The sequence below is a fragment of the Ailuropoda melanoleuca genome, chromosome 13 (assembly GCF_002007445.2).
Source record: "Ailuropoda melanoleuca isolate Jingjing chromosome 13, ASM200744v2, whole genome shotgun sequence".
Lineage (NCBI taxonomy): Eukaryota > Metazoa > Chordata > Mammalia > Carnivora > Ursidae > Ailuropoda > Ailuropoda melanoleuca.
Genome location: NC_048230.1, coordinates 67077917 through 67105092, shown reverse-complemented (window position 1 = coordinate 67105092; position 27176 = coordinate 67077917). Strand labels below are relative to the sequence as shown.

Here is a 27176-nt window from a genome sequence, read left to right as displayed (position 1 = left end):
ACTTGAAAATCAACAGAAATTAATAATCTATAAGTACGTCACAAAAAGGGACAAGTAAATCCTTCCTATTTTCTAAAACAAGACAATAGGAAATAAAACCATATAGGAAAGTCCTTGGAGGGGTCTCTGAGTCATCAGAGCTTACATAAATCTGATGAAATGACAGCTTTGTGTAACTAAAAGGAATGTTAAGGAAAAACCTTTGGCATCTTCGATTGAATATATTTTTTAAGACAATCCACTGGAGTGCAGGAAGAAAATAATGTAACTTTTTTTCCTACTCTCACCCTTGAAAAACATTTTTCATGTAAATTTTATAATGTACATAATATATTTATAGTAAAGATACACACTCGGATTTTTACTGTTGATGTGGGCAACTGAAAGTGGAGATCACTAGTTTACCTTATTCATAAGTGATTTTTAACATTCCACTCATTTAATAATATGGAACTTTGTTGACACAAAACTCTATAATTATCAGAATTTCTGACATGAGTTACTTGGCTGAAGAGGGCCTCCACCTGGACCAGCCCTGGGCCTTTCTGCATATCACAGTCTATACAAAAAGGCTCCTTGCAGTGCTCAGACTCCTAGAGACTGGCAAAGGTTTCCCAATGATACCCTCTCAAAATACCTAGAATCTGTTAAATTTATCATCTAGGAGTGATATTGGTCCACTGAAATCTCCAAGGGGACAAGCTAAAGAGAGTGTCCTACCCCTGTAAGAATCCAGCTATTCTGAAACACAGATACCTCCCTTTCTCTGCCCTGAGGGCACACACAAACTCTCAGCCTCCTCCAATAGGTAGGAATAAACTGTAAAGATATGGGGTTAAAAACTCCTTTAACAAAAGAGGACAATCTCTTTTCTCTTTCCTTCTCAAAGAAGGATGATACTCTTCTACTTGGATTTAAGTGGCCCAAGACCTCAAATGGGTCAGGGAGGAAAAGGAGTTCTCTAAATCTGTTGTTAATCTGCTAGGGCAGATTATGTATTCTAGGTATGAGAAGAATGGATTTGATAAAGTAACGGAAAGAAAATGGCAATTTTTCAACAAGAAGAATAAAACAAAGATAAAACTCATATCCTCCTAAACATAGTAGTCAAAAAATCTCACTATCAGAAAGTCCCTTCATATAACTTGTAGCAAAGATGTGTAATGTGGGAAATACACTGAAGGACTACAAAAAAAAAAAAAAAAAGTAGCAATGCTTTGGGCTTATGAATCACTCCAGGAAGAAGCAATGACACATTTAGATTAATGTTAGATTAATTTAGATTAACTGCAGAATTAAAACACAATTTCCGTATATCTTTTGGTTAATCGGATTTTTTGATTTCAAAGAGAGATAACATGTTATGGCTTTATGTGAACAACTTTGGTTCTTTGTACAGCATACCGAGATCATGACAAAGGCCAGCAATCTGAACACAGAGCACATCTCGTGCACTTATCTGCAGCTCTGGCTGTTTTTCACGCAGTGCACGAACCAGACATCCTGCTAGATACCCTACACTGTGGAGTAAACAAAACAAGAAAACAACATCAAGTCACTCTACCGTTTGAAAAATGATACTTCTGGACCTCAAGAACTTTAACATGTTTCTCAAATGTTCTAACATATCTCTATAGCAACTTAACAGAGTAGTCAAGTAGTCTGTTTCAGAACGGGGCAGAAACATGCAAACAGAATCCCCAAAGCAGGCTCATAATCAGTAATCAACAGAGAAATGCAACATCAAAACAACGAGATACCACCTGCACACACATTAGAAAGGCTATTATCAAACAAAACAGAACAAAACAAAACAAAACCCCTGGGCGCCTGGGTAGCGCAGTGGTTAAGCATCTGCCTTCGGCTCAGGGCTTGATCCCTGCGATCCGGGATCAAGTCCCACACAGGGCTCCTCCGCTGGGTGCCTGCTTCTTCCTCTCCCACTCCCCTGATGTGTTCCCTCTCTCACTGGCTGTCTGTCACATAAATAAATAAAATCTTTAAAAAACAAAACAAAACCCCCAAAAAGAAAATAACAAATGTTGGCTAGGATGTGGAGAAATTAGAACACTTATGCACTGTTGTTGGGAATGTATAATTTCGTAACAGCCACTATGAAAAACAATATAGTGGCTCCTCAAAAAATTAAAAATAGAATTACTGTATGATCCAGCAGTTCCACTCTGGGTATATACCCAAAACACTGAAAACAGGGTCTCAAAGAGATACATGCACACCCATGTTCACAGCAACACTATTCACAATAGCCAGAGGTAGAAGAACCCAAGTGCCCGCTCACAAAAGAAGGGATAAACAAAATACGGTATAAGCATATAATTGAGTATTATTCAGTCTTAAAAAATAAATTCTTTTTTTACATGCTTTTTTTTTTTTTTAAGATTTTATTTATTTATTCGACAGAGATAGAGATAGCCAGTGAGAGAGGGAACACAAGCAGGGGGAGTGGGAGAGGAAGAAGCAGGCTCATAGCGGAGGAGCCTGATGTGGGGCTCGATCCCCATAACGCCGGGATCACGCCCTGAGCCGAAGGCAGACGCTTAACCGCTGTGCCACCCAGGCGCCCCTAAAAAATAAATTCTCACACATGCTCCAACATAGATGAACTTTGAGAAAATTATGCTAAGTGAATTGAGCCAGTCACAAAAAGACAAAAACTATAGGATATTACTTATATGAGGTACCTAGAGTAGTTAAATTCACAGAAATAGACAGTAGAATGGTGATGACCAGAGGCTAGAGGGAGAGGAGAATGGGAATTGTTATTTAATGGATCTAGAGTTTCAGTTTTGCAAGATGAAAAGGTTCTGGAGTTTGCACAATAATATGGATATATTTAAAACTACTGAACTGTACACTTAAAAATGGTTTAGATGGTAAATTTTATATTCTGTGTATTTAAGCACAAATCTTTTTTTTTTTTTCCAAAGAAGCAGGACTTCTGGCTTTGCAATGTTTACAACATAGATCGAAGATAAAGTGCCTGAAGATAAAGTATAAATGTTAAATGCACTTTTAGCACTTCTCCCTGGAAGTAATTCCTGAGAACACAATATCTTTCTTTTCCCCTTTAACTCTGAACTCCACAAAGTTAGAGACAATTGCTACCTTGTTGGTCTGGTAGGGCCTAGTAAGATTTCAATAAATATGTGTTGACGAATGAATGCATATTTGAGTAGACGTTTGTGTTCTTGCTATTCAAAACACTTCAAAAAAAAAAAAACCCACAAAAAAACAACGCTTCAAAACAAACAAACAAAACAAAGTAAAACATTGTGAGTACTTCACAAAACCTAGAAAACTGTCCGGTTCTTCCCAGCCCAGCCCATGTTCTCCTGGCTCCAGATTTTATAATGGAAAAGCAGACCAAATTCTCAACTTAGTTGTACATCACAGAGGTGCCACTTCTCCAAGCTTGTGAATATTTTTCTGATCTACAAATTTCCTGATAGGTGAAGAAAATCACCTGCTTTCCGAGGCAATTCTGTACAAGACCAAACAGGAAAATTAAATAATCAAACTTACAAAGTTAGTTACATCAGTAACCAACCCTGCTAGGTTTTAAATATTTCAACACAAATAGGTCATCCAAGTGACCTGTCAATAGACCCTTCGATTATCTTTCCAGTAAAGATCTGAATTGGCTTATAGGAACACATAAAATAAAATACAGCAAGGTAAATCAAAGCCTCAATTTTCTCATCAACAAAATATGGATATTATTACCATTTTGTAAAACTATTTATTCTCTAAAAGATAAGATGAGACAGTCATTTCATGAGATAAGGAAGGTACTTAATAACTGTAAATTCCCCACAAACTGCCTTCTTACCCTAGACTGTGCTCAAATCGATTGTGCGAAGCACCTGGAAAAATGTAGTAACTGCCTCCCAGCTGTTTGATATATCGAAGCCGCTGAAACTGAGGTGTGTCGATGATTCGGATGAGGAGTGGGTGGAGTTCAATGTGGCCATGGATAGGATCATTAATTACCTAGAAAATTATGTTTCAGTTAATATCAGTAACAATATGTGACTTCATCTAAAATTTTTGTGCAGCCATTCCTATCTATAGCGCACAAAGCTATTCAATTGTTCTCAAGTAAGAACATGACTACAGGAAATAATAAGATATTGATAGCATTACCTTACTACCAGACAGATCAAGTATATTGGATCTGGGTATATTTTACTTCTTCTTAATGGATTCTAATAATAGAAAGATAAGTATTTCAATCTTTTTATTATGATTTGATTAGCCTGTCTGTATTCAAGTTAAACATACTTATTTAACACACTCGTTCAGATCATAAAAGTCATATTACTACAGGCAATGTGTATATTTTTTTCCCCTAAATGTATCTATATACTACCCATTAGGGAGAGAGGGAGGGAGTGAAGAAGAAAGGAAGATTCCTATCATATAGATAAGAACTTTGAGGCAGGAAAATAAAATTCTATACTACTTAATATTATTCAGAAATACTTATACTTAATAAAAATACATTTTACAATTATTTGTTAAGTTTAAACAGGGTTAAATATGGGTGAAGATTTAATGTCTCTCTATATTTCTTCACATAAAGATACTTCTTGGTGCACTTGGGTGGCTCAGTTGGGTAAGTGACTGACTCTTGGTTTCAGCTCAGGTCATGATCTTAGGGTAGTGAGATGGAGCTCTGTGTCAGGCTTTGTGCTTCGTGCAGAGTCTGCTTAAGATTCTCTCTCTCCCTTTGCCCCTCCCTACAGTGCATGCACACTCCCTCTCTCTCTCTCTAAGATAAATAAGTAAAATCTTAAAAAATAAAGATACTTTTTTCTTAACTATCCATAACTGCCTTTTAAAGAGAAAGATATAAAATAAAAAAGGAATTTATAAATGATCTAATTCATGATTTTCAAACTGCTTCAAATTTTTCCATGAAGTTTCTTAAAAATGTATGGAATTCTGGGAGGTGAAGAGCCTTGTCCGTATCATTTACTGCCATATTCTCAGAATTCATCACACAGCACAGTGCCTGACGCATAGAACTCAATTGTTTTATTTTTTTAAGATTTGAGAGAGAGAGAGAGAGAAGCAGGTTTCCTGCTGAGCAGGGAGCCCGATGTGGGGCTCCATCCCGGGACCTGGAGATCATGACCTGAGCCAAAGTCAGACGCTTAACCGACTTGAGCCACCCACGTGCCCCTCAAAAATGTTTTAAATGACTACTGTTGGGGTGCCTGGGTGGCTCAGTGGGTTGAATGTCTGCCTTCAGCTCGGGTCATGGTCCCAAAGTCCCAGGAACGAGCCCCGCATCTGGCTCCCTGCTTAGCAGGGAGTCTGCTTCTCCCTCTGCTCCTTCCTCTGCTTGTGCTCTTTCTCTTTCACCTACTCTTGCTCTCAAATAAATAAAGTCTTTAAAAATAAATAAACACATACATAAATAAATGACTACTGTTCATCTGTCATTGCAAAGATTCATATGTTAAGATGCTATTATAGTTAGGGGTGCCTGGGTGGCGCAGTTGTTAAGAGTCTGCCTTCGGCTCAGGGCGTGATCCCGGCATTCTGGGATCGAGCCCCCATCAGGCTCCTCCACTAGGAACCTGCTTCTTCCTCTCACACTCCCCCTGCTGTGTTCCCTCTCTCACTCATGGTCTCTCTTTCAAATAAATAAATAAAGTCTTAAAAAAAAAAAAAAGATGCTATTATAGTTAAAGTGTACCATGCCCATACACAGAAATATATAAAATATGAATTAGAGAAGCTCAATGCTGTAAAGAAGCTTAAAGGGGTCATCTGGTCCAACATCTGAAGATGCTGGTGATAAGAAAATTATTTCCTTTAAAAATAGCTCAATTCAAGTTGCATACGGACAGCCTGAGTCAAGTAATGACTAGAATTTACAACTATGTTAAAAAATGTGTATGTATATTAACAAAGATTAGATTTATGGTTGATAATTGGTATTAATTTTTTTCACCCTGCTCTTATAAAGCCATTTCATCACCATAATAAACTATATCAAGTTTAGTCACCTCTAATAATATACCAAGAATGATGTCAAAGTATCTCTGGAATAGAAGACACCGTGAATGTTGTTAATTCAACCTTTTGGATGTCCTTATCAGACAAGAAAAGTTCCAAAATCTTTAAAGATTTATGGATTTATTTGAGGGGAGGGGAGAGGCAGAGGGAGAGGGAGAGAAAGTCCTAAGCAGACTCCACGCTGAGCGTGGAGCCCAACTCGGGCCTCGATCTCACCACCCTGAGATCATGACCTGAGTCAAAACCAAGAGTAGGATCCTCAACCGACTGTGCCACCCAGGTACCCCCCCCCAAATCTTTAAATATATGACAATCAGGAGCCTTCGCTGGCTCAGTCAGTGGAGCATGCAACTCTTGATCGGGTTGTGAGTTTGAGCCCCACATTGGGTGTAGAGATTACTTAAAAATAAAATCTTTTAAAAAATTAAGTAAAATGAAAAGAAAATCATATATTGGCTTATTTGTTTCCCCTTATATAAGATTAATGTAACCTCAAACAGAATCTATTTTTAAAAATATTTTCTATTATTTATTTGAGAAAGAAAGAACATGAGTGGGAAGCGGGGCAGAGGGAAAGGGACAAGCAGACTCCCTGCTGAGCCTGGAACAGGATGTGGGGCTCAATCCTAAGATCCTGAGATCGTGCCCTGAGCCAAAGTCAGACGCTTAACTGACTGAGCCATGCAAGTGCTCCTAGAATCTATTTTGTTATCACAAATCATAAAAAAAATTCTACAATCTACTTTTTTTTTTTTTAAAGATTTTATTTTTTATTTATTTGACAGAGACAGAGACAGCCAGCGACAGAGGGAACACAAGCAGGGGGAGCAGGATAGGAAGAAGCAGGCTCATAGTGGAGGAGCCTGATGTGGGGCTCTATCCCATAACTCCGGGATCACGCCCTGACCCGAAGGCAGACGCTTAACCGCTGTGCCACCCAGGCACCCCTCTACAATCTACTTTTAATCCATTTAAGGGTCTAAGTCTTTTTTTTTTTTTTTTAAGATTTTATTTATTTATTTTGACAGAGAGAGACAGCCAGCGAGAGAGGGAACACAAGCAGGGGGAGTGGGAGAGGAAGACGCAGGCTCCTAGAGGAGAAGCCTGATGTGGGGCTTGATCCCAAAACGCTGGGATCATGCCCTGAGCCAAAGGCAGACGCTTAACGACTGCGCCACCCAGGCGCCCCTAAGGGTCTAAGTCTTTACTGTAAAGATTTCAGGTGTAATAACTGGTTAAAACGAAGTAAATTTAAGCCACTTTATAAAAGAAATAATAAAGAGGGGCACCTGGGTGGCTCAGTCAGTTAAGCGACCAGCTCTTGGTTTTGGCAGGTCATGATCTCAGGGTTGTGGGATCAAGCTCCATATAGGGTTCCACTCTGGGTGTGGAACCTGCTTAAGATTCTCTCTCTCTCCCTTTCCCTCTACCCCTTCCCCCATGCACTCTCTCTGTCTCTCTCAAATGGATAAATAAAATCTTAAAAAAAAAATAAAAATAAAAAAATAAAGAACTCACTGAAAACCATTTTTAACATATATGTTTCATGTCAAAATGTATCGTGAGCACTTAATCATTTTACAGATCTTAATAATTATCCTTTTTTTAGAAAAAGATTTATTTATTTTAGAGACAGAGCATGTGATTGTGCACACGAGAGTGGGGGGAGGGGCAGAGGAAAGCGAGAACCTCAAGCGACTCCCACGCTGAGTGTAAGCCCAACAGGGGGCTTGATTTCGTGACTGGAGATCATGACCTGAGCTGAAATCAAGAGCCAGAGGCTTAACTGACTGAGCCACCTAGGCGTCCCTATGCTTTTTTTTTTTTTTTTAAAGAAAGCTCTATGCCCAATGGGGCTTGAACTCACGACCTGAGATCAAGAATTACATGCTAAAAAAAAAAAAAAAAAAAAAAAAAAAAAGTTGCATGATCTACAGACTGACAGACTGAGCCAGACACCCCAATAATTATCCTTGTAACGGCTCCATTTCATTAATGAACTTTTTAAAAAAGATTTTTAAATTTATTTTGAGAGAAAGTGTGTGTGTGCATGCCTGTGCAAACATGTGAGCACGTGTGGGAGGGGCAGAGGCAGCAGGACAGGGAGAATCTCAACCAGACTCCACATTTAGTGTGGAGCCTGACAGGAGGTTCGATTTCACGACCCCTAGATAATGACCTGAGCCAAAATCGAGAGTTGGATGCTTAAATGACTGAGCCATCAAGGTGACCCATGATGAACTAACATTTTTAAACCATTCCCCTAATGTTGGGCAACAACTTGTTGGTAATTCAAGTTATATTATTTCATATTCTTTTCCCAACTCTTAACTAGTATGAATATATTAAAGTGTTTTGATCAGTGTTTATAATCTGTTATTTTTATTCTCCCAGTATTATTTAACATAAACTACTCCTTACACTTGTCACTTTCAAAGATTATATGATGCTCTATTGTGTTACTAGCCAAGAAACAATCCTATTGTCTATGAAGTGTCTCCATATATGCCAAATACTGAGGATGAGATGAGTAAGGCACCATTCCTATCCTCTGGGGAAGATATGTACAGATGGTGGCGAAGGAGAACGGGGAAAAAGAAACAAAAGGAGTGGTCAGTTCTACACAGGAGAAAAGAGAGAGGGGGCCATCAGAGAAAGATACAGAGCTGGTGATTCTATAATTTAACACATATTAAGGGAAAGTACATAAAGTAGGCGTTTCACTCATTTAAGATTCATTTCACAAATTAGCACCTGTTAGGTGGAACACTATAACTCCTCCTCGCTGTTACATAATTCCCAGCTTCAGAGGCCAACTAAATTTAGCATGAAGAAAACCGAACCAAGAATAAAAGGTTGTGACCTTGGGTTAGGCAATGATTTCTTAGACATGATAACAAAAGCATGAGAAACAAAAAGAAAAAAACTAGGGGCGCCTGGGTGGCTCAGTCGGTTAAGCATCAACCTTCGGTTCAGGTCGTGATCTCAGGGTCCTCAGATAGAGCCCCATGTTGGGCTCCCTGCTCAGCTTCTCCCTCTCTGCTTGCTGCTGCCTTCGCTTGTTCTCTCTCTCTCTCTGTCAAATGAATAAATAAAAACTTATAAAAAAATAAACTGGACTATATCAAAATGAAAAGCTTTTGTGCTTTAAAGAATAGCACCAAGAAAGTAAAGATGATCCAGGGAATGGGAGAAAATATTTGCATATCATATATCTGATAAGGGACTTGTATCCAGAATACATAAAGAACCTTTTTTTTTTTTAAAGTAATCTCATGCCCAACGTGCAGCTTGAACTCATGACCCCAAGATCGAGACTTGTACACTCTACCGACTGAGCCAGGCAGGAGCCTCAACTTGTAGACTTTAAGTGATTGAATCGTGAGCTATGTGAATTATATCTATATCTCACTAAAGCTGTTCTAAAAAAAAAAAAGAAGAAGAATAAAAGGTAGATACCAAATTAGAGTAGGAATCAATTATTTGTTCAGCTGCATTGCTGCTGAAGCTAAAATCATATAAGCTATCAATTTCACTGCTATACAATGACTCACTGACTAAAGTACTTAGTAAATTTAAAATCTGTTCTCAATAACTGTAACTTATAATTTATAAATGTGGTTAGACAGTTTCCTGTTTCTGATGAAAAACAGAATAGAAGTGAGCAAATGGAACTGCTGTCTTGAATGTAACCTCAAAAATATTTTGTTGTAAATTGTAACTGTGAAATGGGGTCACAGAGATCATCTGAGATGATCTCACCTACTTAAGAAAACTTATTTATGCCCTTTCTGAAGAGGACACCCTATGCTGCCCTTCTCATGAAAGACAAAATAGATTACAGGATAGCAACTTTTTTCCAACTACAGGACAAAATTGTTAAATATTATCTTCGATAAGTGATCACTCCATTTAATTTTTCATGAAAAGAATGAAGCATTTTAATATGAGGAAACTTTTTCAGAAAGGGCTAGGATTTGATTATTCTTCAAACAAAATACTTGCTGTAAAAACCACTACTTGGCCTATAAAATTATTATAGGACTGAACTAAACACGTTCATTAAATATTTTCAAACATGGGGCATCTGGCTGGCTCAGTCCATGGAGCATGCGGCTCTTGATTCGGGGTTGTGAGTTCAAGCCCCATTTTGAGTGTAGAGATTACTTAAAAATAAAATCTTAAAAAAAAAAAAAAGGCAGGGGGCACCTGGGTTGCTCAGTCAGTTTGGGACAGGTAATGATCTCATTGTCATGGGATCGAGCCTTTGTTGGGCTCTGTGCTCAGTGCAGTCGGCTTCAGATTCTCTTTCCCTCTCCCTCTAGCCACGTGCAGTCTCTCTCTAATAAATAAATAAAATCTTTAAAAATAAATAAATAAATAAGGGATGCACCTGGCTGGTTCAGAGCATGCATCTTTTTTTTTTTTTTTGAGAGAAAGAGAGTGAGCATGTGCGCGTGTGCACGCACATGCAAGTGGGCGGGGACACCAGAGGGAGAGAGGGAACCTTAAGTGGGCTCCACGCCTAGCAGTAAAGCTCAATCTCAGGACCCTGAGAATGACCTGAGCCAAAATCAAGAGTCGGACACTTAGTCGACTGAGCCACTCACCCACCCCAAGCACATGACTCTTGATCTTGGGGTTGTAAGTTCGAGCCCCACCTTGGGTGTAGAGATTGCCTAAAATAAAATCTTTAAAAAATACATAATTAATTAATTAAAAAAATAAAACCTTAAAGAAAAATTTTTTTCAAACATGATTTTCAATGGACAATAAGCAGGCTAACGAGGAAAAGTAAAATTGAAATATGTATTCTCATAGGGATCTTAGATAACTTGAATGCTGTAAAAATACATAAAACACCACTGATGAAAAATATAAATGATGATCATCCAAAAGGGTGGAAAAGGGGAATGAAATACCCTGCACCTTCATCCAGGTCTGAAACTAAGTATTCTTTTTTATTTATTTATTTATTTATTTATTTATTTTTATTTATTTATTTATTTTTTTATTTATTTGACAGAGATAGAGACAGCCAGCGAGAGAGAGAACACAAGCAGGGGGAGTGGGAGAGGGAGAAGCAGGCTCATAGAGGAGGAGCCTGACGTGGGGCTCGATCCCATAACGTCGGGATCACGCCCTGAGCCGAAGGCACACGCTTAACCGCTGTGCCACCCAGGCGCCCCTGAAACTAAGTATTCTTAATCTATAGATGTCAAAAGGGTAAACAATAAGGTACAATTTCTGTTACCAACCAATCAAGACACATTTCAAGTTTTTTTTAATTCATTTATTATTCTTTTAAAAGTAGTCTCTACATCCAACATGGGGCTTGAAGTCACAATCCCGAGGACAAGAGTGGCATGCTTTACTGACTGAGCCAGCCCAGCACCCCAAGAAACATTTCTTTAATTATGATATTAGAATCACCGCAAAGAGTTTGTGGAAAATGCACATTACTGGGCTTACTGTAAATTCCCACAATCAGAATTTCTGGGATGGAAGCTAGGCAGTTGACCACTTGTTAAAATGATTCTTGGGACACTGAGTCTGAAAAACAGAGCCTTTAAGGTCTAGAAGGAGCTAGGAGATGAGAAATAAATAACTATTGATAAATTAAACTTTAGGAATATATCTATCCTTTGGACTAATATTTGACACAAAAGTTTACCGGAATTGACATGAAAATTCAGTACAACTTCAAAAGTTATTCTGTGACTGAGGGGAAAGTGGAACTACGTGTGTCGATGTGGCTGATTCTCAAAAGTGTAATGTAAAACGAAAAGTTTAAGGGCGCCAGGGTGGCTTAGTTGGCTAAGCATCTGCCTTCAGCTCAGGTCATGATCCCAGGGTCCTGGGACCAAGTCCTACATTGGACTCACTGCTCAGCAGAAAGTCTGCTTCTCCCTCTGCACCCCCTTCCCCTGCTTGTACACACTCTCTCTCTTTCAAAAAAAAATAAAATCTTAAAAAAAAAAAGATTTAACAAGTTGGGTAGTAGCCTACTTACACTTTTCTGTATGCTTAATATATTTCAGTTTTTCTTTTGATGTAAATATTCTGTGCTTAATTTAGAAAATGCAGTTTGTGGGGCGCCTTGGTAGCTCAATGGGTTAAGAGTCCAACTCTCAGGGCGCCTGGGTGGCGCAGTCGTTAAGCATTTGCCTTTGGCTCAGGGCATGATCCCAGTGTTCTGGGATCAAGCCCCACATCAGGCTTCTCTGCTGGGAGCCTGCTTCTTCCTTTCCCACTCCCCCTGCTTGTGTTCCCTCTCTCACTGGCTGTCTCTGTCAAAAATAAATAAAATCTTTAAAAAAAAACCAAAAAAAAGTCCAACTCTTGATTTCAGCTCAGGGGCCCAAGCTGGGTGCGAAGCCTGCTGAAGATTCTCTCCCTCTGCCCCTCCTCCCCCAACCAGTACATGTGTGTGCTCTCTCTCTCTCTCACCCTCTAAAAAAAATAATAATAAAAAGAAAAAGAGAAAAAAGAAAATTCTGTTTGGAAGTATCAAAATCAACCACAATCCTATTACTGAGAAGCAGACTTCCTTCCATTCTTTTTAAAAATGAATTTTTTTTTTCCTTTTTAAAATTAATTATATAGGGGCACCTGGGTGGCTCAGTCGTTAAGTGTCTGCCTTCGGCACAGGGCGTGATCCCAGGGTTCTGGGATTGTGCCCCACATCGGGCTCCATGCTCTTCCGGGAGCCTGCTTCTTCCTCTCCCACTCCCTCTGCTTGTGTTCCCTCCCTCACTGGCTGTCTCTCTCTCTGTCAAATAAATAAATAAAATCTTTAAAAAAAATAATAAATAAATAAATAAATAAAATTAATTCTATAGGGGCACCTGGGTGGCTCAGTCAGTTGAGCATCCAACTCTTAATTTTGGCTCAGGTCATGATCTCAGGGTCCTGGTATCGAACCATGCATCTGGCTCTGCCCTTAGTGAGGAGTCTGCTTGAGGTTCTCTCTCTCTCTCTCTGTCCCTCCCCCAGCTTGTGTGTGTGTGCATGTGCTCTCTCTCTCCTCAAATAAATAAAATCTTTTAAAAAATATAAGTAAAATGAATTCTACATGTGTTCGTTCTAAGTTATATCACTTCATATTAAAAAAATATGATAAACTCTGATTGCTCTTACCTTCATTGAATCAACATGAATTTCACTCAGTTGTTGGATATAATTATGCAGCTTCTTTCTGTCGCCCAAGGTACTAAAATTATAACAGCATAAGTAAATCTATCATTATTTGCTTAATAATAATCCCTAGAGTGTATAATAGTATATAATCAGCTCTAAATTATCTACATTAATATAATGAGAAGTCAGATTAAAAGGAACAGTTAATAATTCAGGGGCGCCTGGGTGGCACAGCGGTTAAGCGTCTGCCTTCGGCTCAGGGCGTGATCCCGGCGTTATGGGATCGAGCCCCACATCAGGCTCCTCCGCTATGAACCTGCTTCTTCCTCTCCCACTCCCCCTGCTTGTGTTCCCTCTCTCACTGACTGTCTCTATCTCTGTCGAATAAATAAATAAAATCTTTAAAAAAAAATAAAAGGAACAATTAATAATTCAAACATACACCCTCCTAGAAACTCTCCTTTAGGCTTCTGCCCTTGGTAACTCAGACTTCAACATCTTCTATGTCTCTACTGAGTGCTCAGTTGATACTTCAAACTTATTTTAATCTAACTGAAGTCGACATCTTCTCTCACAACCCTGAAATTGCATGGCTCAAGGCAGGACTCTGAAGTAGAGCACAGTGAGAATAAAAAAGGACTTTGAAATCAGAACTGGTTCACATCTGTACACAGAATCTGTGTGACCTTGGGAAAAAGAAATCACTCAACCTTTTTTAGTACATAAATGTTCTTAACCATAGCACAGGAAAAATGGGAGTACTAGGTATGACTCATGCACAAATCAAATATAGATGAAGGTTATACCTTTACTTGTACCCATCTTCCTTTGTCAGTAATCCCTCATAATGCTCTGGTTTGAATAAATAAATTTAATAGGGTTTAACATAAACAGTTCAAAATCCTGTAATTCATCATCCTGGGTCATTTACACTTATTGGTCCAAACAAGTTATCCTGACACCTGACTAATTATTAACAGAAGCAGCAGGCAAAGGGGCAGAATCTACTAATCTACTAGCCAATTAGACTGGAAAATAAATCTTGTGCTCAAGCTGCTAGATAGAGTCAGAATCACTACAATTGGCCTCAACATTGTACTCTAAGACTCATGATGACTACAAAATCTAAGAATGATTTTCTTGGTATACACAGAAGCATTATTACAGCTGATAAATCATAAAGCAGCATATCTTGTGTTTTCCTATTCCCCTATCATCCTCATCAGGTTGATGTAACAAGCACAGGGAAAGGCCAAGCTTGGAGAAGTACTTATAGGTGATCTAAAACTGAGTCAGATTAAGTATTGTTGCATACTTGAATATAGCCAAGAGTCACAGCATAAGATACCAAACCTAAACCAATCTCACTGCCCAATAATTTCCTGAACTAATACTCAATATTCATCATTTAATAAAACCCAAAAAGAAACTATTCACAAAGAAATCACTGATTAAAGTTTATAAAAATAGCCAACCAAAACCTAGAGGTTTTTTTGTTTTAACAAAGGCTATAAAAAATACAGTATTATATATATATATTTTTTGAAGATTTATTTATTTATTCTAGAAAAAGGGGGAGAGAGCCCCTGAATGTGAGTGGGGGAAGGGTCTGAGGGAGAAGGAGAGAACCCTCAAGCAGACTCCCTGCTGAGTGTGGAGCCCAGCATGGGCTGGATCCCAGGACCCCTAGATCACGACTGAGCTGAAATCAGGAGTCGGAGGCCCAACCAACTGTGCCACCCAGGCACCCCAAAATAAATAGTACTTTAAACAAAAATTTAAAGTAGTCATGGGCAGGGGGGAGGCCTCAGCGTCTCCGTCGGTTAGGCCTCCAACTCCTGGTTTCAGCTCAGGTCATGATCTCAGCTCAAGTCATAATCTCAGGTTGGTGAGATCCAGTCCCGTGTGGGGCTCCATGCTCAGCGGGGATCCTGTTTCTCTACCTCTCCCTCTGCTCCTTCCCCCCACCATGCACGCGAATATGCTCTCTCTCTCTAAAAAAAATAAAGAAATAAATCTTTAAAGTAATCACAGGCCATAGTTAGACTACAGTAAGATTTTATTTCTGTATTTCATCATTTCTGAAATCGAAAATTTCTTACAACTGATATGTACATTTAATGTACCAATGTTTCTTACTTCTTAGAAAAACCTTTTAAATCAAGAGTTGATCATAAACTTGAGAAAATGTAAGTACTTGTTTAAACTGGAGTCCCCCTAGAAAGCAGAGTCTGGGACAAGAGCTTACACACAGGAAAGGAGGGGATTTAATAAATTGGTTGAACTTGTACTGCTGTTAACAACTTTGACCGATCCTACTGGGATCTTCAAAGGCAGCTCTAGACAGCAGAATTTTGCCGTAATGGAAATGTTCTATATCTGCCCTGTCCAACATGGTAGCCACTAGCCAGCCATAAGTGGCTATTGAGCACTTGAAATATGGCTAGGTGAGGAATTGAAACTTTTAATTTTAATTAATTTATAAAATTTTTTTAAGATTTTATTTATTTATTTGACAGAGATAGAGACAGCCAGTGAGAGAGGGAACACAAGCAGGGGGAGTGGGAGAGGAAGAAGCAGGCTCACAGCAGAGGAGCCTGATGTGGGGCTCGATCCCCAGAATGCCGGGATCACGCCCTGAGCCGAAGGCAGACGCTTAACCGCTGTGCCACCCAGGCGCCCCATAATTTTAATTAATTTAAACATGGAACTACTGGCTGCTGTATGGGAAAACACAGCCCTGAAAATTCCTGCAGAATCCACCTCAGAGTTATAAGGTGGGTAACTAGGTGTGCCAGATAATGTTCAATTGAAATTCTATTTTGTTCACTCACGTCTCCCAAGTTCCGAGAAAAAATTTCTAACACTCAGTGGGCCCTCCATAAATATTTGTTGAATAAATCAGTAGTACTTGGGTCCACAAAATAAATGGTTCTCTTTAAAAGCAAGACTCTAGGGGCGCCTGGGTGGCACAGCGGTTGGGCGTCTGCCTTCGGCTCAGGGCGTGATCCCGGCGTTACGGGATCGAGCCCCACATCAGGCTCTTCTGCTGTGAGCCTGTTTCTTCCTCTTCCACTCCCCCTGCTTGTGTTCTCTCTCTCACTGGCTGTCTCTATCTCTGTCAAATAAATAAATAAAATGTTTAAAAAAAATAAAAAAAAATACATTAAAAAAAAAAAAAAAGCAAGACTCTATTAGAGCAAATTCAGTTCACTTAAAATAGCAACTATTATATCTAAGAAATAAGTAGTAAAGGGGACTTTGAGGGGACTGAGGGGGCTGAAATATGATTATGAAAAAGGCAAGATGAGACTCTTAAAGATTCTGATCCAATGGACATTTATTAAAATTCAGGTAAACGTCCTAAGGTGATCTTTTCTCACAATCTACTTCTATTATCAACTACTAAACAATAGTGCATGAAGTAATTCAGTATAATCCTTTGTTTTGATTCTTTGGTTACTGTTACCACAAACAACATTTAGCTAAATGGAATTCCAGAAGGAAAAAACCTTATTTCACCACTGTTGCCAATTCTCTAAAAAACAAACCAACCCACAAAGTCTCCATTTTAAGAAATATTTAAATATTTGCTCCTCATCTGTGATCTTTAAAGTGGATCCACACTAATCTAGACCCTGCAGCCTCCAGCCTTATATAGGGGATCTTTACCTACAATTTATTAAGGGCCAACATGCTAATCACTTTATGTACATTGTCTCATTATTATTTTCCACTTGACAGGTGTAGAAACTGAAGAGTTAAATTACTTGTCTCAAATCATACAACCAAAAAGGGCCAAACTACTTTGGATTGTGTCTTTAAATCTAATACCAGGTATACATTTCAGTCTTGAGACAGCTTTAGGGAGACCTAGAAATATGTTCAAGATAAGGCTGCAGCCTTGATTTTTCTTGCCAACATTTTCCCCATCAGTTCTTATATATTTTACGGTGCATATAATCCAATTATTCTGAACTTGAGAGTAAAAAGTTGATCACTAAAACTTCACGAAGGCTTGTCGGCAAAATTTTTTAAATAGGAATCATTAGCAATATTAAACACAGGATTTACACAGTAAAACCAAGCAAACAAAAACACTATGTTAAACAGCAGGCAGGGGATTCTGTTTTAAAACACTCTGTAGGTTTAAAATGAGGATGGTTAATATCAGTGATCATGGGCTTTGTCCCTCAGAGGTGAATAAAAAGGTCATAAGTATGTTTGGCTACAAGGTGAATTTTGTCATTCTTACCTTATCCCAAGACTTTCAAGATCAGACTCATTAAGATGCAGCAGTGTTAAACCTGTGATTTTATTTTCTTTGGAAGAAAAGGGAGGGGGGAAATAAAAGATAAAATGGTTTCAATATTTACAGCATATACTTTTTTATTTCTTTCAATTTGGATTCGTCCTGGGATCAAGCCCCATTGAGCAAGGAGCCTGCTTCTCCCTCTCCTCCCTACTCACACTCTCTGTTACTATTTCTGTCTCTGTCTCTCTCCCTCAAAAAAACAAAACAAAACAAAAAAACAAAAGAAAAGAAAAAACCAAACACCACTGAAACAGAGAGCCAACAACATAGTCAATCATATTTTGGAGACAGAAAATATAAAACTGGGGTGCCTGGGTGGCACAGCGGTTAAGCGTCTGCCTTCGGCTCAGGGCGTGATCCCGGCGTTATGGGATTGAGCCCCACATCAGGCTCCTCTGCTATGAGCCTGCTTCTTCCTCTCCCACTCCCCCTGCTGGTGTTCCCTCTCTCGCTGGCTGTCTCTATCTCTGTCAAATAAATAAAAATAAAATCTTTAAAAAAAAAAAAAAAAGAAAATATAAAACTACTTCATCCCCACCTATTGCTATTCAGAGAAAAATTCCATCCAGAGTGGAGGAAAACCAAAGGGGAGAGGAGAAAAGAGAAGTACAATTAGCGACACCATCAAGCTGGTTTTTTTTAAGTCTTTAAACAGCTAAAGTTCCTCCAGCCCTAGACAAATGGGACTCCACCCCATAACTGCAGAAGTTTACTAAATTTGTAAACGATACCACCTTCCTATAGAACACTTCAGAGGATAAGACAGAGGTTAAGCTTCATATCCATTAGGGGAAGTTGAGTAGATTTCAAGTGGATGGATGCTTGAACTGGAGCCAGTTGCTTAAAACTCACAACCCACACATCTCCCCATGTGATGTGGCCAAGTTGTGGACTGCTGGAAGTTCAGTGGTCAGCTGAACAATCCGTGCTCAGATTTAACTGGGGAAACTGATTTTGGAGAGTAAAACATAAACATTACCAAGTTCTACAAGTACAGTCAACAAACATATTGAGCCCTACTGGGATGCTATGGTAAGGCAATGGGGATTCAGGGATTAACAAAACGTCCCCTCTCCCTTAGGAAAACCCCACCTTGAGAGAGGATGGGAGGAAACAGAAACTGAAAAGCAGCAGCACATACTCTAAGGTGGCAAGTGTTCAAGGAGCTGCAGTAGTAGCACGGAGGGGTCTCCTGAGCCCGGTGTGCCTGAATGACAGGTCTGGGGAACACGTTCTTCTAACTACGAAAAGGAACCGAGTCTCGCCTGTCTGGAGCTGCGGTGGCAAGTTCCCGAAGAAACCCACCAGCGTCAGGCCAGGTGCCCCACCCAAGTTCACAGTCCCCAAAGTCGGCTTTCTTCCAGCGGGTCCCCAACCCCAGAATCCCCATTTCTCCTTCCTCCATCTCAGGGTGCACTCCTGGGCGCCCCTCTGTACCTCCCCGCGCGTGGTCTCTCCTCCCCGCCTCAGGTTTCCGTTCTCAGCCGCAGGTCATTCCTCCCAAGGCGCCCCCCGCTTCAGGTCCACCCCTGCGGGTGCCTCCCGGTGCAGGTCTCCCTTCCCCGCTTCAGGGCCCCTGCTCAGGAGGGCTCTCCGCCTCAGGTTTCCGTTCTCCGCCTCAGGTCAACCCTGGCTCGGCGCCTCAGGTCCACCCCCTTCGGTACCTCCCCGAGCAAATCTCCCTTCCCCGCTTCGGGTCCTCTTTGAGGCCCCCAGCTCACTCCCCCAGGGCGCCCTCAGGCCCGCAGTCTCCGCCTCGGGCCGCGGTCCCCCGGCCCCTCAGCCCTCTAGCCCTGCTACCTCGGAAGCGGTCCAGCAGTCGGGGATCACTGAAGCCACTGCGCTTTAGGAAGCAGCACACCTGCTCCGGGCCCCAGGTCTGGTGATTTGGGCGGAGTTCGGGGCCTGGGGACCTCTCCGCCGCCGCGGAACGGATGTTTGGCGGGGTTTGGGGGCTGCTATCGCATCGGGGCCGCTTGAAGGGCTGATCCGAGTCCGCTCCCTGCATGGCTACGACCAGCAACCGGCACAGCACAGTCAAGAACCGCGGCGCTTGGACCGCGCGCAGGCGCACTGACCGCCGGTCGCTGAGGACGAGTCCGCTCAGGACTGCCAGCCTACTGGCCTCCCGCGCAGGCGTACTGACAGCTCAGACCTTGGGGCCAGGCAGCCCAGCCACTTCAGCCACCAGGCCCCCGTGCGCAGGCGCATTGACAGCCCAATGGTCCTCAACAGGTCCCGGAGTTTACAGAAAGGGAGCAACCAGAAGCAGAGCCAAGGGCGTGCTAATAAGGACGAGGGGAGGAAAGACTGTACCTAGGACCCGTGGAAGTCCCGTCACAGTCCGGAGCAGGGGGTCTTCTGGTGAAGTGAGGGTGCCTTCCTCCTAATGAGTATTCCAGGTATAACCTTGGCGGTGTTTCAGATACCCCAAACTTAAAGAAACCTAAAAGGCCATCAGGCTGGCCATCTTCCCATTTAGAGAAAAATGGACAAGAAGCTGATCTGGAAGACCCTGGAATGATTTCAAATCTGATATGAAGGTAGTCTTCTTGCATTTCCCAAGTTCTACAGTATTGTTGGGCAGTTAGAGGGCCCTGGGGGTGCCTATCCATGAACTCTTTTTTTTTTTCCTTTTAAGTAACATATAATGTATTATTCAGGGGTACATCAGTCTTACACATATCCATGAACTCTTATCTTCAGGTTTCTATACAGAAGCAGACTTCAAACTTCTCTCCAAAAGAATCCTCCATCCCAACTCCCCGCCCAGAGGAAAGGAAGTGGCCAATCTGATTACTGTTAAACAAAATTCACCTGAGTGGATTTGAAGTTCTAATTGGCTTTATTCAATGATTCATGAATAGGGCAGCATCCCATCTAGTGAGGAGAAAGGAGCTCCGAGGAGCTGTACAAAATGGAAGGTTTTTAAAGGCAGAAAGGGGGTAAGACAAGGAAGTCATAGCAAAAGAAAGGATTATTTTAGGCAGAGTCGCCCAACTTTGGGGAAAGGCAGGAGTCTACCAGGCTGCTGCCTTACAAGTGCTGGCCAGGAAATTCCAGACCAACTGGTTAAAGGTCACAGTCCTGGGAAAGGCTGAAACTGCAATTAGGTTAGATATTAAGTCTTGGTTTGTTGATGTGGGGCTTAGCACAGGTGACTTCATTTTGGGCCTGTTTCTTTTTCAACGTAATTTAAAGCTTATCTTCAAGGACTTTTACCACCTCGTGGTAACAGCCTGTAAAAATGAGAGGAATGTCCCCATCACATTAATCACTCAGGGGCAGGACCAACCTTCCCTATAAATCCTAGCATGTGCAATTAACTGATAATAGGACCACTACTACCACCACTAAAGCCAATATACCACCCCATCAACCCAGCCATAGTCCCATCTAGGGGATAAAGGATGAATAAGACAGGGGCACCTAGCTGGCTCAGTTAGTAGCATATAACACTTGATCTCAGGGCTCATGAATTTGAGCCCCACGTTGGGTATAGAAATTACTTAAAAAGCAAAACAAAACGTAATTGAAAAACAAAAAAGATGAATGAAACAGATTATCATTAAGCAGTATGAACTAGTGGTCTGGTAGAGAGCAAGACATCTTTTTTAAAAAATGTAATCTCGGGACGCCTGGGTGGCTCAGTCGTTAAGTGTCTGCCTTCGGCTGGGGGTGTGACCCCAGGGTTCTGGGATCGAGCCCCACATCAGGCTCCTCTGCTGGGAGCCTGCTTCTTCCTCTCCCACTCCCCCTGCTTGTATTCCCTCTCTCGCTGGCTGTCTCTCTCTCTGTCAAATAAATAAATAAATAAAATCTTTTTATAAATAAATAAATAAAAATAAAAATAAAAACTCAATCTCTACACCCAATGTGGAGCTCGAACTCACAGCACTGAGATAGTGCATACTCTACTGACTGAGCCAGCCCGTCACCCCATAAATATTCTTAGCATACACTTAGAGCTTTACTCTGATGCCAGGCACTGTTCTAAGGGTTTTACAAATATTAATTAACGTATGTATCATAATAACCCTAAGGTGTAAGGAACTGAGATACAGAGAAATAGGTAAATAATTTGCTTATGGTCACACAGCTAGTAAGTGATGAAGCCTGGATTCAAACCCAGACAATCTAGTGTGGCTACAAAGTCCATGCTCTTAATCACTTGTTAACAATTACTTGTTAATGGGAATTTTGATATAAAATTATTTTATATGGGTTAGCTCAAAATTTTCAATTGCTCCCTTGTTTCATAGACCCATGGAGGAAAGTATAGAGGGGCGAACTTGCCCTCCATCTGCACAGAAGGGCCAGGCTCAGCAAAACATGCCTTAAGCCCCAGAATAATTTGAGAAAAAAACAGAGTTGCCAAGACTTGTGAAACCCAAACAAAGGGGTAAAAGAGACAAAGAATTGCCTATGAATGAAAGCCTATTTCAATTTGGAAATGGCTGGCTTGAAAACTTGTATTTTTTTAGACTTATGGGAAAATCTGCCCTGACTGCAAGGTTTCCTTGGCAGTAGAAGGTGATATAAGCAGGGTTTTAAACTTAATCAACTGGATTTGTTCAAAGCAGTCGCTTTTGAGAACTTTAATTTTCTGTTTGTTTGTATTTGTTCAAGAGCGTCATTTAATGCCGTATTTATTATTTTCCTCCTTATCCCCTACTTTCTAGGGGCCCTAGATCTTGCGCAAGGCGGTTGCTTACTTGCACAAAGTCACATGGCTGGTAAGTGACAGAATGGAGATTCGAAGCTGACTCCAAAATTGCAGTGCTTTCCAGTTTGCCAAGGCAGTGAACTCCACTCACAGTCCCGGTGATCTCGTTCCATCTCGTCCTTCCACAACATGGGAACAGTTACCTCCTTGACATAGGCCCTGTGCTCTGGTCATGTTGAAAGAAAGGACGGCTCAGCCTCTCCTCTGATGTCAAACTTGCCAGAGTTTGGACTAGAAAAAACTGTAATTTCAATTAATTAAAGGCCCATTGCTTCATAACCTTGAATATCCCCAGTAATTTTTCCCTGCCCTTACCTAGCTACCTTCCACCCACCCAGCTGAGTTGGGCAATTTTATTTCTGTCAGCATTAGCCATGTGGTTTTATATCTCTCCACAGCTTCCTCTTCAACCAGTGCTGCTGGTTCTCAATGCCAGCTGTCATTCTCTGTTTCACTTCCTCTTCACCCTTCACTGAACCTAGCCTCTTCAAGGCATTCTTTTTTTTTCCCTTTTTTAACATTTACCCCAAATCCTAAAGCCAAGCCAAAATTCTTTTTTTTTTTTTTTTTTTTGNTTTTTTTTTTTTTTTTTGAGATTTTATTTTCAAGTAAGCTCTACACCTAATGTGGGGCTTGAACTCACAACACGGAGATCAAGAGTCACACGATCTACAAACTAAGCCAGCCAGGTGACCCTAAGCCAAAATTCTTTAAAAAAAATTTTTTTTTTAAATTTTCTCATCTGATAAAAATAATGCTCAAGAAGGAAAACTTGGAAAGCAAAATGTGTATATATGCAAAAATCACTTCCTGGTAGGTGCTCCATAAATTTTTTTCTTTTAAGATTTTATTTATTTATTTGTCAGAGAGAGAGAGCACAAGCAAGGGGAGCGGCAGGCAGAGGCAGATGCTTAACCAACCATCGGGCATCGCCATAAACCATTTTCTGTTCGTAATTGTAGAAACTTATCTCCAGGTCTGGGAAGTCTTTGAAAAAAAAGAGACCTTGCAGAATGACTATAGTTACCATATTTGAGTACCTGCTATGAGTCAGACATCCTACTTGTGCTTTACTTTATATCCATCATTTCTAATCCTTATAACAACCTCAGTCCATATGTATTATACTAGTTAGACTTATTTGGTTATAAATACATTCATCCATTCATTCAAGAAATATATCTTTTTTGGGGCACCTGGGTGGCTCAGTTGGTTAAGCATCTGCCTTCGGCTCAGGTCATGATCCCAGGGTCCTGGGATTGAGTTCCACATCGGGGGTCCCTGCTCAGTGGGGAGTCTGCTTCTCCCTCTGCCTGCTGTTCCTGCTGCTTGTGTGTGCTCTCTGTCAATTAAATAAATAAAATCTTTAAAAAAGAAAAAAAGAAATGTATCTTTTTCAGATTTATTTATTTATTTGACAGAGAGAAAGTGTGTGTGAGCAGAGGGAGGGGCAGAGAGAGAGAGGGAATCCACAAGCAGACCCCCTACTGAGCACGGAGCCCAACACAGGACTCAATCCCAGGACCCTGAGGTCATGACCCAAGCCGAAATCAAGAGTTGGATGACTAGCTGACTGAGTCACCCAGGAGCCTCAAGAAATATTAATATTTCCTGGATACTTACTGATTTGCCTGGCATCTGAGACACATCAGTGAACAAAAGAAACAGAAATCCCTGCCCTAGTGAAACATACATTCTAGTTGGGGGAGACTGGCGGTGAATAATAATATGATTAACAATAGTAAACAGGGGCGCCTGGGTGGCTCAGTTAAGCATCTGCCTTCCGCTCAGGTCATGAACTCAGGGTCCTGGGATTGATCCCCGTGTGGGGCTCCCTACTCATCGGGGAGTCTCTTCTCCCTCTCTCTCTGCCCCTCCCCCCCACTCTTGCGCTGTCTCTCTTTCTCTCAAATAAATAAATAAATCTTAAAAAAAAAAACAGTAGTAAACATATTAGAAGTTACTGATACGGAAAAAAAATTAAGAGGAGTGGAGGGGGACAGAGTCGCAATTTTGGATAGGGTAGTCATAATAGGCCTTTTGAGAAAGTGCCATTTAAGCAGAGACTTGAAGGAGATGAAATGAAAGAAAGCCTCTGCTCCTACAGTTCCAACAGAATAACTTCCACAAGCCTGGATGGTGTTCATTCCTGGACCAACTGCTGTGTTATAAGATAATTGACCCAATCAGGTCACATGTTACCCCTTGGGTGAGAAGGCAAGGTCTAGTACAGGAAGAAGAGAATTGGTTCTGAACAAAGACCCAAGGTGTTGTTATACTCATTTAACATGGAAGGAACTGAAGCTCAGAGAGGTGAAATGACTTGCCCAGGGTCCCACACATGTATTAAGTGCTTTGGGATCTGAACTAGTTCTGCCGAAAGAACCAGGGTTCTTGGGGCACCTGGATGGTGCAGTCAGTTGAGCAGCTGACTCTTGGTTTCGGCTCAGGTCTGATTCTCAGGGTCATGAGATCGAGCCTCACGTTGGGCTCTGCACTCAGCATGGAATCTGCTTAAGACTCTCTCCACCTCTCCCTCTGCCACCCCTGCCAAAATAAATAAATAAATCTTAAAAAAAAAAAAAGTTATTTTCTGTAACTTGAGCTGGGTACAAGTTCTATTGCTTTTAGGCATTGACAGGGGCAGGCCATCCCAGTCTAGAGTTTAGCTTATTGTGACTCCCTGTAACTGGCTCAATGTTTGGGGTGATGTGACCATGTATTTGGGGGTTGGGATGCCCAAACACATAAAGGAGTGGCCAGTCTTCAGGGACTGGGGTGCTACCAGGTAAAAATAACTCATGGATCCCTTTTTTTTTTTTTTTTTTTTAANTTTTTTTTTTTTTTTTGAAGTAAACTCTATGCCTACGCTGGGGCTCAAACTCAAAACCCCAATATCAAGAGTCACATGCTCTTTTGACTGAGCCAGCCAGGAGCTCCACTCATCTCATGGATCCTTTTATTTATTTATTTTTTACTTTTTAAAGATTTATTTTTTAATATATTTTTTAAACTAATCTCCACAGCCAGCCCGGGACTCCAACCCACAATCCTGAGATCAAAATTTGTACACTCCACCGACTGAGCCAGCCAGGCCACTTAGACCTTGGATCTTTGATGGGAATACTGAGCCATTTGATCAACTAACCCAAGAATTCACTTTATCTTTGTACTTCTAACTTTATGAGCCAATAAACTTCCTTAGTTTTTAGGCCAGTGTAAGTTGGATTTTCTCTTTTGTGTGTGTGTGCTTTGAATCTTTGGATTTTCTCTCGTTTGTAGCTGAAAGCATCCCTGGTATATTTCATAACTTTAACATCCGAGAGGCTGACTTTTTTCCTTGTTGTAACATTTGTATCGGACTAAGTTAGTCTGATTCTTCATCACTCATGTCCTACTATCCCTAGAGAATACCACTGTCAGCCAAATTCACAAAGATCTTTGCCTCTGAGAAATTTCTTTCCACTCATTGAGTGGACCCACATTGTTATGGACTGAATTGTTCCTCCCCCCCAAGTATCCCCAGTCCCCATTGTGACAGGGCTCTATTATCTATCTATCTATCTATCTATCATCTATCTATCTATCTATCTATCTATCTCAACGTGGGACTTGAACTCAGAACCCCAAGATCAAGAGTTGTATGCTCAGGATGCCTGATGGCTCAGTTGCTTAGGTGTCTGCCTTTGGCTCAGGTCATGATCCCAGGGTTCTGGGATCAAGTCCCACATCAGGCTCCTTGCTCAGTGGGGAGTCTGCTTCTCCCTCTACCTGCTGCTCCCCCTGCTTGTGTTCTCTCTTTCTCTCCAATAAATAAATAAATAAAATCTTTAAAAAAAAAAAAAAAAGAGTTGCATGCTCTACTGACTGAGCCAGCCAGGTACCCCTGGCCTTTTTAAGGAGGCAGTTAAGGTTAAATGCAGTCATACAGGTAGGGTCCTAATCCAACAGAACGGATGTCCTTATAGGAGGCTGTATGCTTGGTTCCTGGACCTATTTTGAAAGCATAAGCAGTGTTAAAGTGATACTAGTTATACCATTAATTTAGCTGTACATTCTGGGGTTTTTGTTGTTGTTATGTTCCTCACTTAATTGTGTGTGATGTTCCTCTCAGCCCAATGCACAATTAATCATTAGCTGTGCCTTTTTCACTCCCTGCTCCCTGTTTGCACATTGATTATAGAAACCTGATGGTAACCAGATGACGACATTTGTCTTGAAATTATCTGACATACTCTGATTGTACCAAATCCTGGATGGCGCCTTACTGTCCAGAAGAATGTATACATTCAGATTGTTTCAAGCTTCCCCACTCTGAGATTTCAAGAAACACATCACCGTCGTGATATAGGCAGGCCGGGTCTGAAGAGCAAGAGGGTCCTTGGCTTTGCACAGGATAGAAATCAAATGCAAGTCAGGAGGAAGAGAGAGTTTATGGAATGGTGTAAGGGATAGAGTATAGCAGACGGAGGGTCGGAGAGACTTGGAAAAGTGAGCCACACTGTTGCTTGGTGTTAGAGGTTTATATTGGAATGGGGTCCAGAGTATCTGTTCCTTCAGAGATCCAAGGTAGGTTCCGGTTAAAGGTGATTATCAGGTGAACAATAGGTGTTATTCCATAAATCACCAAGGGTAAGGGGACTGATGACAGTGTTGATGGAGGTTTGTTCCAAGCAAATGTCCTGGATCATGACCAGGATCCAGTTCTTCTTAGATATTAGCTGGTGTTTGGGGGCCTAGGATGAAACTTAGAGAATGATTAACTTTTCTTGTCTTACCTTTGAGTGGGAACATAGCTTCTTTGGTTTGGCCTAAGATTGGACATTTGGTTTACTCAGATACAAAATATCGAGCGAGCATGAGTAAATGGCACTTAGCAGAGAAACAACAGAAATGGAGCCTTTCTAAACTGGAGTCCCTTCCATTTCCCTATCCTGGTCCTTTCGT

At 41.0% G+C, this 27176-nt stretch overlaps 1 protein-coding gene and 1 long non-coding RNA gene across 5 annotated transcripts in view; one reads left to right on the top strand and one right to left on the bottom strand.

The window, feature by feature from the left end:
- SAMHD1 (SAM and HD domain containing deoxynucleoside triphosphate triphosphohydrolase 1) overlaps window positions 1-19657 on the bottom strand; it is a 50089-nt gene extending 30432 nt beyond the window's left edge. For 2 of the 4 annotated variants that reach the window (XM_002915170.4, XM_034641487.1), the window contains exons 1-5: window positions 19304-19657; window positions 17444-17510; window positions 13189-13261; window positions 3851-4011; window positions 1405-1520 (exon numbers count right to left, since the gene is read on the bottom strand). In XM_002915170.4, coding sequence (XP_002915216.1) covers window positions 1405-1520; window positions 3851-4011; window positions 13189-13261; window positions 17444-17510; window positions 19304-19511 — 625 coding nt within the window. In that variant the 5' untranslated portion in view covers window positions 19512-19657. The other 2 variants (XM_034641489.1, XM_034641488.1) reach the window with 2 other exon arrangements.
- Window positions 19658-19819: 162 nt separating this feature from the next.
- Window positions 19820-25694, top strand: LOC117795729. Its single transcript, XR_004619874.1, has 3 exons — window positions 19820-20046; window positions 22186-22239; window positions 25256-25694. It is a non-coding gene; the product is annotated as an uncharacterized LOC117795729 (long non-coding RNA).
- Window positions 25695-27176: the final 1482 nt, after the last annotated feature.